This window comes from Aythya marila, assembly GCF_965140915.1.
Source record: "Aythya marila genome assembly, chromosome: 5".
In the NCBI taxonomy this organism is placed as follows: Eukaryota; Metazoa; Chordata; class Aves; order Anseriformes; family Anatidae; genus Aythya; species Aythya marila.
In genome coordinates, this window is record NC_139046.1 from 43807527 (window position 1) to 43826314 (window position 18788).

At 35.5% G+C, this 18788-nt stretch overlaps 1 protein-coding gene across 10 annotated transcripts in view; it reads right to left on the reverse strand.

The window, feature by feature from the left end:
• Positions 1–634: 634 nt before the first annotated feature.
• The window catches only part of HEATR5A (HEAT repeat containing 5A), a 62631-nt gene continuing 44477 nt past the window's right edge, over positions 635–18788 (reverse strand). For 6 of the 10 annotated variants that reach the window (XM_082761842.1, XM_082761837.1, XM_082761844.1 and 3 more), the window contains 15 exons: positions 18574–18712; positions 17305–17487; positions 16320–16559; positions 15432–15613; positions 13715–13783; positions 13111–13290; positions 11631–11865; positions 10947–11195; positions 10028–10155; positions 8127–8274; positions 7165–7437; positions 5359–5583; positions 4301–4455; positions 2554–2767; positions 635–2274 (listed from right to left, as the gene is read on the reverse strand). In XM_082761842.1, coding sequence (XP_082617968.1) covers positions 1973–2274; positions 2554–2767; positions 4301–4455; positions 5359–5583; positions 7165–7437; positions 8127–8274; positions 10028–10155; positions 10947–11195; positions 11631–11865; positions 13111–13290; positions 13715–13783; positions 15432–15613; positions 16320–16559; positions 17305–17487; positions 18574–18712 — 2922 coding nt within the window. In that variant the 3' untranslated portion in view covers positions 635–1972. The remainder of the gene's footprint in view (positions 2275–2553; positions 2768–4300; positions 4456–5358; positions 5584–7164; positions 7438–8126; positions 8275–10027; positions 10156–10946; positions 11196–11630; positions 11866–13110; positions 13291–13714; positions 13784–15431; positions 15614–16319; positions 16560–17304; positions 17488–18573; positions 18713–18788) is intronic. The other 4 variants (XM_082761843.1, XM_082761839.1, XM_082761841.1 and 1 more) reach the window with 3 other exon arrangements.

An 18788-nucleotide genomic window follows, 5' to 3' on the forward strand; every position in this document is an offset into this window, starting at 1 on the left:
TCAAATAAAAAAAATAACCACATATTCCTCTTGTAGCAGCTAATTTTCCCAGCAATGCATTTGGCCACTTTGTTAGTAAACAGGACACTAGAGTCATTTAAAAGTTTCAAGTCTTCAAGTTTAATCAGAACCTATGATTTTCCAGAAGTGGCCTAGGAACAGAAGAATCAAACAAACAAATGTACTCAGTCAGCTTTGAAAGGAAAAATAGGAAGATCAAGAACTGACTGAAGAAATCAAGATCAGTAACTGCCAAATTTAACATTACTCCCTTGTGGCACATCCAGCAATAACTGCAGATTTGACTGCAGTGAAGGAGTGGAACAAAATGTCTGGCTCTCCAGGGAAAGACGGAAGGTATCTAAACCATCTTCTCATAGTTCATACATCTCAGCATTTGACACAAAACTGGTATGTACATATATATAAAGTGTATCTCCCTGATCCTACTTATTTACCGTTGTACTATGCAGAATAGAAGACGACCTGCCATGTCAAGTCATAGACCTTGGTGCATCTGGCTCGGACATTTCTCACTAGTTTCCTCGCAGCAGCATATAAACATTTCTTTCTGTTACTGAAGTCCTTTGAGTTCCTCTGCTACTGGGTGAAATAAGTAAGACAAATCTTAAGTGAAGAAAATTAGCTTTATTTATGTAAATTAGAAAAATGAATTGTTAGAACTTTGGTCAAATGGTTAATTATGTACAATTTACAATTATATTTATATACAAAACTTTTAATAAAATACAGTACATCACGCTTTTCCTGAGTCACAGTGTGTTTCTCAGTTCTCTCTTTTTTTTTCTTAAAGTAATTAGAATCTAGAAGGAAACACTATCCTCAGTTTGAGTGTTTGGTTTAGACAATACTGGTATTAAGAAAAGTCAATACTATATATAGAAAATACTTTATAGCCATTGCAATTTTAATAGTTATTTTTCTATATTAAAATATGTTCCTTAATAAAAATGTTAATTAAATATTCCTTATTGTGAGTTTGTTGTACTTTATTTGACACAAGACAAGCTGACTTCAGATACGCCCATCCCTCAGTGCAGAGATATATAGACTTAGGTGAGTTGCATGTGTGTAACTGATCATCTAAAGATCAGGAGACAGACATCCAGATAGAACAGATGTCTGAATTGAGGCACAGTGTATTAAATTTGCTGTCCTATTATGGACAAGATATGTAAGCTTCAGTTGCCTGGCTAGCATAATACAAAATTAACACAAGTATACATCCTGAAAAGTGAGACTATGTCAAGCAGCAAGGCACCAAGCCTGCAAATACTTACATACATATGCGTAACAGTCCCACTATGTAAAGCACTATTGAGCCCTCAGTGAAGAAGCACTGTAAAGCTGTATTTAACAGCATTTGTTAAATCTTGGCCAGCTCAACAAGTTATTAGGATTAAAGCTTTCAGTATTACCTTTACTGAGTTGAGTTTTTTGAGATCAACAATAATTTATTGTAAGGCCTACAAGGATATTTAATCTGTTTACTTAATGCAGTATGTTAAATTAGTAATTAAGATGGATTACCACCTGCAAGTAAATTTATATCCCAGCTAAATCCAAAAAACAATTAGGGTGACTTATTTTCGACAAACATTGACTTAAAACAAAGTTAATTTTACTTTATGGCTAAGTGTGGGCTGCTCCTAAATATACCTATGGTGAAGTTTACTATACTTTTTTAATATAGGCATGTGCATTTCTGATATTTTAGTCCAAAATAATCAAAAAATACAAATTAAATGACCTCTGATTGATCTATTCATAGCGCTTGGAGATGTTTAAGAAGTCTGTTTAACAGGAAGTTATCTAGAGATTTGTTCTCTCTTAAAAACTTGCTATAATTTTTCAATGCAAACCAAATGATGTGATCAACTCACAGACCTCCTCTGAAAGAAATTAAAGGGGATATTTTTTGCTGTTAATATCAAAGTGCAAATATTAGACTTTAAAGAAAATTGGTCTTTAGCTGAATGCTTGAACTTTTCCCAGGATTTTTTGCATGTTTAGCAGTCTTCACTTTGATGCTTTCTTGATTGCCTTTTACAGCAGATTCAAGCCTCGCTTTCATAGTTGGAGAAGACGACATTAATTTTTTAAAAACTGAAGAGTACTGTGGACCGATCTGCATCAGATTTTGCAAGGCAAACTCATGTAGATTTTTTGTTGCATTTGTAGCAGAACCCAGGGCATTTTCATCCAAAAGAAATGAAATAAGAATGGGAAGAAGGCAGGCCACCAAATGAGCACCTATAAACACAGAAAACAGTACTTACACATACACTTTTTATAAACAGCTTAACATTTTAGTTAAAAGAATTTCTCATGATTCAAGTCAACATCTAACACAACTCATAAAACAGCAAGCGTTATTTAAACCATACAGAAAAACAAACCACCATTGTAACAATTTTGGTGGCAATTATTGTTCAGGACCAGTTCTACAGTCATCATTTTGTTTTAATTTATTACCTGTGGCAACTTTAAGCCTGTGCAATGCTTTGGATACTAGTAATGGAAGTAACTTACGGTGTTCTTCCTCAGCAGTAGCTATAAGAGCTGTTAACACCTTGATTCCCTCCTGAATAACTTGAAGTTCAGCAGCATTTTCAGGTTTTGCTTTTTCTGTTTCCTGCAATTTCCTCACAATGGATGGTGCTAAAGAATGAATATAAGGATATGACACGGTTTTGTTTGGATGCTGAAAGATGGAGTGCAGCAGCTGGTAGCATTTACACTGTACCTGAAGGGAAAATCAAAGTTGCAGTTACAAAGTGTTATACAAGTCAGACTGTTTTAAAACTCAAAGCTTGTCAGATAAAATTTCAGGGAGGGTGAAAAATCTGCCTCACAGCTCAAAAATTCATCAAGTTGCAGGACGCTAATGCATAATAATTGATAGGAGCATTATAACTTCTAACCAAATTATTAACAGAAACTAGATCATGCTTCCTATTTCCAGAGTCCTACATCTTCCTAGATTTTTGGGTAAAGGAAAAAATATCATTTATGTGTTAAGACAGTGTGTTACTATTGTTTTGAAAATAATCTGTATTTTGCTGACCAAGAATACATGCTTCAAATGTAAGTATTACTTCTGTGAAACTGTAGGTACAAACTTAGCAGGTGTCAAAAGGTGCAAATAGCTTACTGTGTGTGTCACTGGAGGTCAGTAGGACTGAAACTGTGAAGTGCCTACAGAACTTCTGAAAGTCTCAGATACCTAAAACACTTACAACTTGCAAATGCATACTACCATTATTTTCCTGAAGTCCCATTCAGCATTCCTGAATATGATTTGTCATATTCAACTTTTCCTGCTTTGGCAGGGAGGTTGGACCCGAAGATCTCAAGGTCCCTTCCAACCCCTACAATTCTGTGATTCCCAAGTTTACTATTGGGGAAAACCATGTTGACAATACTAAAAAAGTGTCAATATATAAAAAAAGTAGTTTTCTAACAGCTGAGTTAGCTGTCCAGTTAAAGGTAACTTAGTTTAATCTGTAGTTACTACATGAGGATGTCCAGAGAAGGAGCAAGAGAACAGTTAACAGTGAATTCTCATATTAGTAGAACATAAAATTTAATGCATTTTCAGAGCTGGACTTTCAGAGTGAGTGTGTCCCCAGCCTTTAGAAAAGCCATTTGTATTTGCACTAATAATAAATAAAATTTGTGATTTTATTTTCTTGCTATGCTCTTTTAGATGAAGAAAAGTAACAAATGAACTGTAGCGCTACATTCTAAAGTATGTGTATACAAACATTTATAACGAGGTCAGAACAAAGCATTAATCTAGTTCAATACCCTGCCTCCAGCAGTGACCTAGAGATGATGCTTATGATACGGTATAAATTATGTAGTGATACTTCCTCAACATACTCCTCCAGCTTCTAAAGACCTACAGCTGCAGTATTTCCTGACCAAAAGGGGTAGTATCTACGCATTTACAACAAAATGACTAATAAAATGAAACAGGTGCCTAAAGAACTATGCAATTGTATCATGTACTTATCAGTGTGTAAAGCTCTGAGTCTGAAACAAAAAATGAAAATCATAGGAATGCATAGGAATGCAGAACTGTATTCAGAATAAATAAGTGATAAAATGCACTGCTGGACAAGTTTTCGCTAACTCGTTCAAACTATTTTAAAATACAACAGATATCCTGCAGAGCAGATTTAATTGGAGTCGACACAAGAAGTAACTGAAGAGAAAATAAACAAAAACATATTTAATATGCTATTGATATTCTCACAAATTCACCAGTACTTACAAAAGGATCTTTTGAGTCAAGTGTTATTTTGAACTTCTCAATACAACGCTTTTGAAGGCACTCTATGGTAGTAACTTCTGGACTGCTGGACAAAATAAATACTGTAATAGCAGTAAGCAGGCTAACTTCGTCACGTTGTTGTTGAAGACCATCTACTATCAATAAAGCAAACACACTGTTAGATTTGCATTATATAGTAATTCTGTGAATTCAAATGTTACAAAGAGATGGAAGAGAAATGTCTACGTGTCTCTAGGAGTCTTTTTACATATGCATGACAAACTGATGCACTGATAAGGGCTTTTACTGTAATAAAAGCCAAGGCCAAAATGGGAATTCAGGAGTGGTCATATGCATATTTAGGTATACCAGCATACTTTATTTCATTTTTTTCTTTGTATAAGGTGCAATAATTATCTTTGCAAAGCTGGTATGATATGTTAGGGTACAACAATCTTTTTTTTGGCAATTATATAAAATCTGCATTAAGAACTTACATCCTTCTGGCATGATTGAGACCATTGTTTCCACAAATAAATAAAAAAAACAGATGAAAGTTCCAGTAACAAACTACAGCGTTGAGATTAAATGGAAGGAATGACAAAAGTCATACAAAATTGGGAAGCTGAAGAAACAGTACACAGAACACTAACATTAAGAAGTTATTTTTCTTGAACTATTATTTTATTCCCTTTGCTGTCAATACAGACACTAGCTCTTCATAAAGAAATTATGTGCAGAACTGTTTTTATGCTCATTTACACTGAAGTTACAGCTCCTGTTCATTTCACCACGCTGTGTACCATTGTGGCATTACGTAATACAGGAGTAAGGCTGCAATCCCATGCTTATCCTTTACAGATTTTGACTTCTCATATGAACTGTAGACACAGCATTGCACTATAGTCTCAGCAGTACTTAGTTGTTGTTGAATTAGTTGGTTACCAAGTTCTTAGTGTTTATTTATTTAAGACATGCAGAAATTTAGTCTAACAGAACCAACCAACCTTCCAAAATTTTTTTTACTTTATAAAAAACACAAACTAAAGCGTGCTCACCTTGATCCCAACAGTCAAGCACTGTGACCAAAGCGCTGCGCAGAAGATCAGTCCATGCAGTCCGACTCTTCTCTGCTCGAGCCATTGGAGAAGACAAAAGTCCTTTAAGAGCTTGCAGAGATGCAGTAACTGTCAAAGGTAACTGGCCATCTTGCGGTTTCACTGCAGTTTCTTTAAGCACTCCAATAATTAGGTACAATATAGTAGGCAGAACTGAAACACTTCCTGTAGAACAAGGCAAATTAATTTTACAGAAGTTAAAAAAAGGGACCTTTGGTATTTAAAAATATGAAGAACTTTTCTTGGATTCTCTTATCTATCTAGGGTCAACTAGGTCACTACCTGAACCTGCTTGGCAGGGGATTTGGACCAGATGATCTCCAGAGATCCCTGCTATCGTTAACCATTCTGTGATTAACAAGTGGTAATTCCAAAACTGGTAGGAGGTAAAATTTCTCTCAAATGATGTGTAATTAGTCAAGGATCTCATTGCTCTAAGAAGTCACTGAAAATCAAGAATCTACCAAGATGAATAGAAAGAGGTTCTCAGGTTAAAAACAGGTAACAGGAATTCCTAGAATTAAAATAGCAAAGTCTAACAATAATTTTGGAAGAGAGGAGACCTCTCCTCCTCTTTAAGAAGAGAAGTAAGGTGTCCCACAGCCTACTGAACAATCACCTCTCACTGACAATCTGGCAGTTGACATTCTGGAATAAGGACCTGTTAAAATAACTTAAAAATAATTTTTAAAACCTTTAATTATATGAATTGACCTTTGGACATGCTTCCTTTTCCAATCTTATCCAACTGACTGTATAATCAAGCTTAAGTTTTTTAGTCACCTGACTTAAATGCTAAGTTTCTTGGTGTAAACATCCCATCTGCTCCAATCCTGCAAGCTGTTTGCTTGTGGAGTAACTTAAATGGTTAAAGACAAAAAGTACTACAGAGCCCAAAGAAAATTCACAACTATTTTTCTTAAAATATAGCTGCCCTCAGAAGTAAATGATGCTATGTCAGTTTCTTTTTGCTTTGAACTGACTAATAACGGGCTACAGAAAGAAATCATATCATCACCCTAAAACAAATAGCAAGAACTATTATGCAATAGTTAACAGTTGTACAATATTCCCAAAGAAGAAACCTGTCAAAGAGCACAAAGGTAAGAAAAGGAGTTTCCAGAAGTAGTAAAAGCAAAAATTTGCAAAGGAGTAATAAATACGTAAGGTATGAAAAGAGGAGTAGGGCAGAAATGTCTTATCAGGGTGGCTGAAACAGCACTGAAATATCATACACATGAGCATGGTATTGTTGGGGAAACAATCTTCACCTCTTAAAGTGTGGTGTGCATCCAAGATGAATCATGGGGTGAAAGTCAGCTCATCTGAGGAATCTGTCATAAATCCTTAACAGCAGGTTGCTAATGTTTAAATGATGGCTTTAAGTGAAAGCTAACACGACACATTTCCCTTTTAAAATTAATTTATGTTTGCATTATAAGTTCTGGAATAGAAGATTGAAGTAGGATAGAAGCATGTAGCTATTGTATACTTCTCTCACAAAATGAACCTATTAATTGCACTGCTACATGTGGGAGGAAAAGAAAAACTGCTCTTTCAGTTGCTTCAGTAACTTTTGTTATCTGACTGTCAAAAAAAAAAAAAAAGAGGACAGGAAATTGTCACAGGCAAATCACAGAGCGTGCTGCCAGATTTATCCAGCTGAGAAAATTAGGTAGTAACAAGGGTGCTCAGAAGAACCCAATACTCTTTCATTTAATTTTTCCTTGTGATGAAATAGCATACCTTCAGGAGAGCAGATGGCAGGAACATCAGAGAGAATAACTAATGCTGCTGATACCAGTCTACTTCCATCTTCTGACAATAACAGATGTTTTCCTGATTGAACTGCAGGGCTACAAGTTAATTTAGGGTTGAGCTGGGGAAGCTGTCTGACAAGAATACAAACACATAGCTCTAGTGTTGCGAAGACTAATGATTTCCCAGGCACCAGTCCTCCTGTATCTTTGCCTTCTCCAAATTCTGGTAACGTTTCCTTTTCTGCAGCACCATCATCAACTACAACAAAAAGAAGAAATATAGCAGAAATCTGCAGACTGTACCTTGTTTCCAAGAAGTTTACCTCTTAAGACTGTTTCATCACCAAATGACCATCTCAACACCTACATGTATGTGCATATGTATTCCAGCTTCTACTGGCAAACATCCATCCCTCTGAAAAAGCAATCTGTGCACTGATTGTGAAAAGGCAAAAGCATGCGCAGTATTTAGACTTCAAACATGCAGAGGTACCATGCCAATACAATGTCATTTTGTTGTTTTTCTCTTTTTTTTTTTTTTTCCCCTATTAGGAAAAGAACTTTAGGGAGTTACAATCAAAGAAGCTAGTGCTGTCTGGCTTTTAACAGCTGTGTGTGCCAAGTTTCTCTGTTGTTCTACTGCAATTGATCCCACCTTTCCAGTAAGATTTCTCCCTCCCTGTCACCACACAAGGGTATCCAAACTGCAGTTTTCCTCCTCACTTCATGCTCTCTAGTCACCTCCAAAGTCACCTACTGTCTATCATACCACCCCAATTTCTTAAGTCAGGCACCTGAACTGACTTATGTGAACCAGGATTAGTCATTAACTGAAAAGCTTTAATTAAAAGACGCATGTTGGATGCATCACCTTCAAGAATTCCATCTTGCAAAAAGAACTGCCTTAACTCTGTCAATATGTATTCAGCATCTTGTGCATTACTGTACCTTCTGCACTTCTCCGCTTTTCCTTCACATGTTCCTGAGCTGCAAAAAGAATCAGCCGAACAACTTCAAGGGCAGCAAGCTGAATATCAGGTGATTCTCTGGTCAGTATTAGGCGATGCAAAACATTGAGCAGCTCTACACCCAGCTCCTACGGTAAGAAAAATGTGCAATATACTCACATTTTGATGCAGAAATCTTAGAAATAGTGTCTCCCAAACAAATGGTTAATACTGGTTAAAGCCAACAGTATTACTCTTAGTAATCTCACTAAGGAACACAGCAGTACTATTGATACAATCACAGGACTTGGATTTATATTAAAAGACCTACCTCCTAGCTCCCAGCAGGAGGGACCCTGCTCAATTCTCCCCCCAAAACCAGTAATCACAATAATTTAGAGATAAAGCACTTAAAACTATTGAAAAAAAAAAAAAAAAAAAAAAAAAAAAAGTAATCTTCTTGCTTTTTAACTCTTGAATATAGGAATACTACAGTGAATTGGGCCTTTTGCTATCCCTGCTACAGTATGCACATTCCTCTGGAGAAAGCAACAATAGTCAACAGAAGTTAGGCATGTTCACAGGCATTATCACTTTAGCTGTGTTAGACAACTGTGTGGTACACAGGATAGTATAAGCTTAATTTAAAGATTTTTTTTTTCCAATACCACTTATTTTGTCCAGTTTCCTTTTATCAACTTCAATATTCAAAACAGCATTAATTGCACTGTTCCTTGACAGAGTAAGATAATGTGTTGTCCTGCGAGTATTCATTCTGAGAGCAGGAAATGAAGGAAAAACTAAATAGAGAATCCAAACAACAAAAATGGGGTATCTCTTCTAAAGGAAAAAGTAAAGAATATCTAGAACATGTTTTTCTCTTCCTCCCCGTTGTTGAGAAATCCTGTAATAGAGGTTTTTCTGTATGATTCCCATCCTTTCCCATAAACCAAGATCAGGAGCGTTAACAAGATGACATTTGCTATCCTCTGTTCTTTACAGGCACTATTTGGAACACCAGTTCTAGCCCAGACTCTCTCCCTAACCCGTCTTCCTTGTATGCCAAGGAAACCATTCTTGCTGAAATCCCTCGTGACCTTGTTTTCACCACATTGTTTCTAGAGACACAATGTCATTGCTCTCTGAATTGCTAGTCTTTCCACCACAATCAGTGATGTTCCTTGAAATTATCTTCTTAATTTTCTGGAATTCTGTCTTTACCTGGCTCTCATCCTACTTAGCTGATTATTCCTTCCTGATAAAATCTGCTCAAGTTTTCTGCCCCTCCCCAGCTTCTACAGGCTCAATGTTCTGCTTTTTCTCTCCTCCCTCCCTCTACAAAGAAGGACCTTGATAAAGCCTATAATTTACTTACTGCTTTTGTGTTGAAGATTCTTGGATATACAATACAGAGCAGAGATACTGTTTTAACTAAAATTATGCATTATATCTGGCTTTTCTGTAAAAATGTCAAGCTCAAAATGAGAAAAAGAACTCTTGCTGCTTAACTCCTTGTGAAAACTTCCTTAATTTTTGGGATGGCACCTGCTCCTGGTCTGTCTGTCAGTCTTACAATCTGGATGTAATCTTTGACTCTAATTTACACTTAGGCCCTTATACATGGTGTTTTGTCTTACAGATGATATGCAGAAATAATCTACTAAGATGTTACTTTTGCAATCTTCAGAAATAAAACTTCAGTCTCCGTATCTAACATCTCATACCACTATTGATCCAGCAGCTTTTTTCCTTCAGTCTTAAGAAATACAGTCATGACTAGTTTACAAATCCATCAAGTCCCTACGGAATAGAGTTGTCTACATGATAAGAAGCTTTTTACTGAATCCCTGATTTTTTTTTTTCCTGGAAATTAGCTTGGGGCTCTGATCATTAAGACGTTACCTGATCACCTCCTATTTTAGACCTTGGCCATGGGACATCAAAGAGTGCCTGTAGGGCATGTAAGCAGGCAATAATGTTCTCCATTGCTGCATCCGATCGAGGAGAGCAGAGAAATTCCACACTAATTCCTGTACAGATAAGAAGTAATATATAAATATTCTTAAGAAATGTAATAAGTGCTTTTTAAAAAGTGATTTTGTCAAATAAAAAGTAATCTAATAGTTTGCTGAGCAGACAGATATTTGTATTTTTTATTAAGTGAATTGATCTCCTATTGTTTATGTTTTAGTGAAAGAACTCTACTTCCCCAAAAACAATAAAAGTTCTTGAAGTCCTAGGCAATTTAAGATGTGATTATAACTGTCCTGTAACAAATAACAATAAATAAATTAGAGCAATTTCCAAGTAAAACACTGAGGTCTGATGAACAGGCAGACAATTCTATGAGTCATAACGAATACACAGAAGAGTATTTGCTTAATTAAATTGATTTATGTAACAGAGGAAAATAACAGACAGATTAATAATAGTTCACAAACTCCAAGGCTGATAGTTTTTCTTCTTATTTTACAGAAATGCTAAAGATTACAGCTACCATAACTGGATCATCACCTACAAGTAGATTACACTAGGCCTAAGCTTGCAACTCCTAGACCAGATAAAATCAAGTAACTTTTTTTCTGAGGTTTCAGGACTTTTCAGAGGACATATTGTGAAAATGGAGATGAAATACACACAAACTGTGATCCATATTCTCAACCCAGTTGTACAGCTGTAATTCCAAAACACGTGATGACTTGGGAAACTGATCAATGTATGTATAAGAACAGCTGTGATACAGAAAATGTTTATGTTTCAAGTTTTATCTATTAAAAAAATACTTTCGGTGTTACAGAATCAAGACGGAACACGCACTAACCCAAAATAAGATGAAATCTGTCAGTATTCACATCCTCAGGAGATTTCACTGATGGCCTGGTAGAAGAATCTTGACACATTGTAGTTGGGGTGACAGGTCTAGAGAGATTAGTAACTCCTTCATCTGGATCAACAACAATGAAACCTGTGGTAGTAAGCCACAATGCTGTAGCATAAAGTATTAGTGCCCAGGAGTTGTAGTAATGAGGTCTGGCGTTTTCAATTGTCTCCGCTGTATAAAATGCACCACCTACAAAAAGAGAAGTTACAGTTTCAAGGATATCATTTATTTTCATCTATAATAATTCCTCTTTCATAGGAAACTGGCATTCTTCTTATTGAAATGATATTTACCATATTTTATATGATTTATTATTATTTTTTTTAGTGTGGAATATTAAAATTTAGGTTAACGACGACAATTCATTTTGATTTATTTTGATAGAATCCAATACAATTACATTTTCCTTCTTTCAACCATAAAAATATCCAACTAACAATACTGAACAAACTGCTTTTCACATCACTGAACCTTCTAAAAAGCAATCTATGTTTAGATAGGTACACAAGTATGCATATTCTCTATAGAATTTCATCTCACTGAAATCTAACACAAGTCACCTAGGACATAAATGACATGTACTTACAAGTGAGCTATAAAAATACAATTTATTTGCCTTCTTACCTTCAGCAGGTAGTTGTGATGCATATTCTGAAGGCAAAATTAAGAGAGCAAAATCCTGAAGTGCAGCAAGCCAGAGTTTGCTTAGAGTTCCAAGATCTGCCTGTACTAAGTCCAGAAGCCCACTGGCTGAAGATGACGTATCTCTGTAGCTTTCTTCCACAGACTTTGTATTTTTTAAAGAGTGATTTTGTGCATCACTTGCATTTTTTTGCTTTTCAACTGCAACTATGTAAACCTGTTATATATTTGAAAAGACATTTACAAATATTAACACTTGGAAAAAAAACTACTGTAATCACCACAGCCTATTGAGCAAGCATAAGGTTTACTACAATCTTTTCCTGCTTCAAGTCCAGTAGACTTGGATGACTTGATTACAAAAATTTATCCCCACTTTATTTTGTAGTAGTTTTTCATATCCAAGATCTAGCAGAAATTATTAACAGTTTACTTTGGAGACTTCTAGTGACTGGAACAATCTACAAATTTCAGTTCTAAAATCTGTACTTCACATTTCATCTGAATTTCGTCTGTTTCTGACCAGTGAAAGGATTATTGATGTATGCCATTAAAAAACTTTTATCCGCATAATCATTTTAAATTGATCATGGCACGCCTTATCTTTTCCTGAATAGATTGAATAGGTTGATCTACTTAAGTCTCTCAGTGTAGGCTTATTTTCATTTTCTTTATTCCTACTTGTTGGCTTTTCTCTGATGGCTTTCCTATTTTGCCAGTATTATTTCTCCAGTATAGACACCAGAAGTTGGTACGTGTTTCTACAAATGGTCATGTAAATGTCATCTCGTCTGCTTTCTTCAACACACCTGCCTGCTTATATACAGAAATACCATACAGAATTACTGCATGATGTGATCGTATTTGGCTGGTTATCTATTCACAGCACCAAGTTCATTGTCAGTGCTTTCTAAGACGTCTTCTATAGGTTAGCTACATTGCTCACGTTTTCTAAATATCTAATTTTGCATATACACATATTAAAACATGCAATCATGTGAGCTGAATTAAAGGCAGTTAGCCAAGGCAGTACTGAACTTACACTGTTGAAAGAACTACCTGTACGAAATTAAATGCCAATAAGCAATGAGAAAAACGATAGCTGTTTAAAATGGCTATGTTCAGTGGGCCATCCGCATAACCATTTATACCTTGCTCATTTAAACTGAATAGTGAAACATCAGAAAGTAAGAATTCTGACTCTATGAAATATGAATAATATACTGCAGCAATTTAACAATCAGTGCTATTGTCCAAGTTTACCAAGCATATCATTGATCACATGTATTTTCAATGTGGGTAGGGCTGGTGTTCATGTACTATTTAGAGGTAACAAATCATAGTAAAGAATGAAAAACTTCTGTTTAATGAAACATGTAAGAAATTTCTGAAACCACTCTGTGAAAGGTTCCAATTCATCTACCAGAAATCAAGACTATTGTCATGGAGCTGTTACACTAACCTCTGCCCAAGCCTTAAGCACAGCCAGTATCTCCATCGTTGAGGTACTTTCATTATATTGTTGACCTTGTGCTTCTTTCCCAGCTTGCACTTTGACCAAAGAGGATACAAGCAACTGGTGAACTCGTCGAAGGTCATTAGGATCACTTACTACACCACTTGCTATCCAGGCACTGCATACCTAGAGTTGTAAAACAGTTAGAGACAAGAGCCAAACACCACTACATACTCTATTTTTCCATCTGTAAAATGATGTAAAAGAGATTTAATTTCTATTAAGACATAATTACTCTCAGATAATAATCAATGTTAAATGGTATTACAGTTCAGTATACATAAGTAACAAAAGCCAAAAACATTAAGAAGGATGTCATAAACAACCAAAGTTTCAACTGCTACAAAGTTTCTCAAAAGATTTTCAAGTGCATAAAATCTGTGGGATTTTATGTCATGTTACACAGGGGTAACACAGGTGACATTATTTTGTGTGCATTGAGAATTTGAGACTAGATGATGTATTATTTCCTTTTTCTTGTGTGATGTACCAAGCAAAAAAAGATATTCACAGGGTCTATTATCAAGGACTTCTGACATTCGACACTTGCCTGACATGCTTTTGCTGTGACATCCGGAGGAGTTTCAGGAGCAAAGGCAGGCCTAAGGGCTGCTCCAACCTAAAGAAGAGTTATACAACATAGAGTACACAGTTAGCAATTAAGTAAATAATTACTTTCTATAACTAGGCTTTGTTGTAGTTTTCCCTTATAAAGCGTAGTTTCCTTTTCATTTTTCAGAATTCTGTGGTGGGGTTCAAGCAGAGGGAGACCACAGCAGCCATACTTTTTTGTTTGTTTTGCTTACACAGAAGACATGGTTCTCTTTGAAACAGGTCTTCAAAGAGGTTTCTGTTCTTTGCAGTCTAAAATTGAAATAGAAACTTCTACCTTCCCAACCTCTGGATGTGATGAGTAGCTTTCAAAAGGAAAAGCTATGTTCCAAACTGTGGAAGACTTACAAGAATACCTAATAAGTGACATTTTGTTACTCAGAAAGAATACAATTCTAAGGAAACAAACAGCTGAAGTTGGGCAACTTTGGTAAGTGAAAGAAGGGGAGAACACAAACCCCATTTACCTAAAAAGGAATACACCAATACATACTTAGAAGGCTACAGAGATTTCACCTACTGTCATTGTTGAAAGCTATTTTTCCCTAAAGGCTAACGAAAATTTCACTTGTTGATTTAGGTGATATCTTTAAATTCAAACTTAGCCAGATACAATTTGGGGTGAAACTGCAACATGTAGTAGAGGATATATATCATATCCAGTGCAATGGCACCATCCTCACTGAGACTGTCAGCCTCTACAGTAATGAAATATCTACCTGTCATTTTTAGGATCTTTTTGGATCAGGTGAATGAAGCCCCTACAGAAAGATTACAGTGATGATGGTTTACATCATTTTAAGGACATACTGAAAGGGTTCTGTTTTGAATTGACGCTGAAGATCCAAGTATCACCATGTGATTTTGTTATATGCCAAATGACCGATCAAAAGCAATTTTTACAACAGGTCTGCTGAAGATAAATACACTTCACTGATGATGCATCTCAGCACAATAAAGGTACAGGAATTATGACTGTCCATCTTAAGTTCATGAAAATAAGTGAAAAGTAGTTGGTTTTAGTGACAGATAACGACCATTTGTTAAGACCCCCTAAAACTTAGACTTCGTTTAATGAACTCACAGACAAGACTTCAGGAAACCGCAACTTAAATCTGGAAAAACGCATTCTTCTCTACTTCTCTATTTCTGGTTATTATTATGGAAAACATTTGACAAAATAAATTTTAATGGCTTCACATCTCTTCAACTTCTGTGAAACAGTTGATTAGAAGCTCTAAGCATAGTATCAGCAGAAACACTTTAAGGGTAATGAAGCTTAAAAGGACAATTATTAGATCTACTTGTAACTTGCTTGATGATTTTGGATTGCAAAGAAATTATTTTTCCCAATGGTAGCTCCTGACTAACTCTAGGCAATCCTCCTTTCCACAGAGTGCCAACAGAAGAATATTGTTAGGTTGTTTTCTGTTTATTGTTATCGAATAGGGTAGAAGGAAAAAGCTGAAACTTAAAAAATGTTAGCCCTAAAACATCATACACTGACTGAAAAGATGCCTTCTAGATAAATTAAGATAAAAATATATGAGTAATAGTTTTGTTAACAAACTGAAACCCGGCTACAGCACTACCTACCACCAAAAGCAAATTCCTTTAACTCTACACTTTTCTAACTTATTAACAGTGGTGCTTACATTGGCTTGATATTGTTCCAGAATGACATGACCTGGAAACTCTGGTTCTGGAACAGCTGCAAACTTCCGAACAACAATTAGCAACGTTTGAAGCCCAGAAAGACGAAGCTGATCACTGTGATCTGTGGCAGCCATAAAAGCCATACGGATCAAGTCAGCTAAATGCAGTACCAAAAAGTCATCTAAGAACAGAAAAAAAAATAGTTTTATTGAATTTAGATATAGACATATTTTATAACATTGCTCCCAACATTTTCAAAATGCGTATTTCACATTCTACAACACATCAAGGATTCACTCAAGGCAGTTAACATATACAACAATCTTACTTGGACATCTTATGCTAGCTGATCTAGCCAACTTTCCATTTGAATGTAAAAATGTACTTAGAATAAAGCATAAATATCTTCATGTATGATGCCCATTTTCTAAAAAAAGAAGCAAAACAAACCTCTAAATAAACACAGGCAGGTACTGAAAACTGACACTGCATTTTTATTAGTAAAATTAAGGAAAGAAACTGGCAAATTAAAGAAAAAAAAATGTGGATATTTCTTTTGGTAATACTCCCAGATAACCTAACTGTGTTGTTGTAGGCTGGTGCCAGCTATCACTTCTGATTGCCAATTCTAAGGCAGAAACAATGGTTCCATACACATCACCATCCTACAAGCAGGAAAATATGTGTAGATGTTGCAGTGATATGCCAATATTTTGACTAATTAAAGTTGCTCTACACCTTAATCAATATAGGCTTCAAATCAGAGTAATTAGATGTTTCAGTGATTACAAACAACATATTTATGATAGATTTCATTAAGATGCAAAAAGCTAACACTTATTTTAGTGTTAGCTTTCTGTAAAATTCTTTCAGTGCTTAAGACGTACCTCTTGAATCACGTTGTTTTCTTTCCTGAGCCAAGGTTATGTCAAAGTGTGCACTGCCTGCATTTTCACACTGGTTTATAATTTTACAAACACACTCTGCAGCAAAAACTCTGGTAGACCATCGTGGATTACTGAAGGGATGAAACCTCTCATCACTTTCAGACGTTAATATAGATGCATCATCCACTTTAGCAGTTTCTTCTTCTTGAGTGGTATCTATTGAAGCTACTGTATTGAAATCTGTTAGGACACAGGGGAAACAAAGTGAAACGTACTTTTTTTTTTTTTGGAGGACTTATAAGAAAATCTCTTCAAAAGTTCATCTCTATCCTTCAACTTGCTGTGACTCCCATTCAACCTCAGTGTATTAAAGTCAATGCTAGATCTAGAAACAAAGTGCAACAAAACTGTTTGCAGTGACACATCACAAGTCACTGCCTTTCCAAATCCAAAAATCCAAAATCAAACCAGTTTTCTTTTTGCATCATAAGATGAGACTGTAAGAGAGAGAGAAGGGGAAAGAGAAATCCTTTTGCAATACTCAACCTAGTAATAAATTCTATTAGCCTAGGAGATTCATTAATGATATAATAGGTCTGCATCATTCCTATCATCCATAGAAAAGATAGTCCGAATATTTTTCTTGTAGGTATTTACACTGGATCCACAAGCTCAAATGTACTCCGTACTTCCCTTCCTGGTATGCCAGTAACTTAACATTAAGGTAGTAAAACAGCCAGAATATGAACAGCCAATATGTACTATATGCTTACAGAAACCTCTTCAGTAGCCAAAGCGCAATCAGAAAAAGTCTTATTTGTTGTGAAAAAAGTAAGTTAAAGGGTTCACTGTTTCAGTATGGAAGATGAGGTACACTTCATGAACATCAAACATTCAAGAAGCAGTAACAATTCTTCAGTAACAGAATGTAATGTTACGGACCTTATTTTCATTGTGTTCTCTACTAGAGTCTCATAGTACTTACCAGCAGAGGCAGCAAGAACATCTTTACAAAGCTTCAGCCAAAAAGAGAGCTTTTCAACTGCCATTGAAGTAAGCATATGACTCAGAGTTTCTTTGATATCTTGGCACAATCTTTGATCCAATTCTTTGTCCAGCAAGCCCAGCAATGCCCCCTCCAGGCCTATTTCTCTGATGTTAATATCTACTAAGAACAAAGTCTGTGAGATGAATGCTATATATCATAAAACTAATTGCCACAGAAACACCACTGAAGGTTGCACACTGAGTAGCATGTAGACAACAAGTATCTAGTACTCAAATACTTTTGAAATAATAATACATATTGCTTTAATGCCATGTTTAAGATATCTGGGTTAAAAAAAACCAACAACAACAAAAAATACACTTGGAACTTTTACAGATAATACTACCGATAGGAAAAGAGTTACTGCAGGGAAATAAAATAATCCCACTCGGAATTTCACAACACTACTATCACCATAGCATCTGAGCTCTGAAAAAAAATTTGTCTTTGGCTATCTGATTCCTCACACTGAAACATAAGGTAACTCTAAAATAATCTTTTAAATTGAAAACAGAAGTTGAAATAATTCACCAGCACAACTCAAAAAGACAAACACAGAATTTTTTTCAAAAATCAGCATTTTTACAGAATGGCTATAATCCATCTTCTGAAAAATTTCAGATGAGTTTGAATTAAAATCCAAAGTGACATAATTTATTACCACCATACCTGTACAGAAGGGTATATAAGGATGAGCTAGCGATCATTTTCAGACCTTTTAGAAGGAAAGAGGGCTCCATACACTCAGGACATGAAAATTCTAGGGATCCTAGCTAATCATTACTTAGCTAATTCTCTGAAGAGGTCAACAGGAACTTTCTTCAGCATATTTTACTTACCTTCCTTCAATGACTGACTTAATTTAAGAGGAGATTTATATGGGAAAGTAGAAGTAAGTATGAAAATACATGTAAGATGCAGGACTATGAAGCTATAGACTTGGGTTTCTCTAGAAGTGCATCTGCATTTTTTTAGTTTAGTGACCTTTACTATCTAGAGTATATGAAAAGCAATAATATCTTTGTAAAATATTAGTATTTTACCACTAAGAAAGGTTTGATGCTTCCAAAATTTTATACTATATAGAAAACTGAAGTAGAAAATTTTGGAAGGTTAAAGACTTCAACAAGAACATAGCAACGTTTTCATACTCATAGTGGAGTGTGTTTAGAATTCATTCTTTGATCTCAGAACTTCAATGCTTACCTGGAGTGAAATCTTCTCTGCTCTCTTTAACTAGTGCAACAGCATATTCTGATACTTCAGCAGCTTCTCTTTGTACAAGCTGACGTAGGCAAGCTACTACTGCACGTCTCAGTAACAAGTATGAGCTACAGAGATTCACCTGAAACGTGCGAAAAGAAACAGTAAGATGGCTAACAAGCCTTTATAAGGTTGCTAATTTCTGAATTATTCCATAA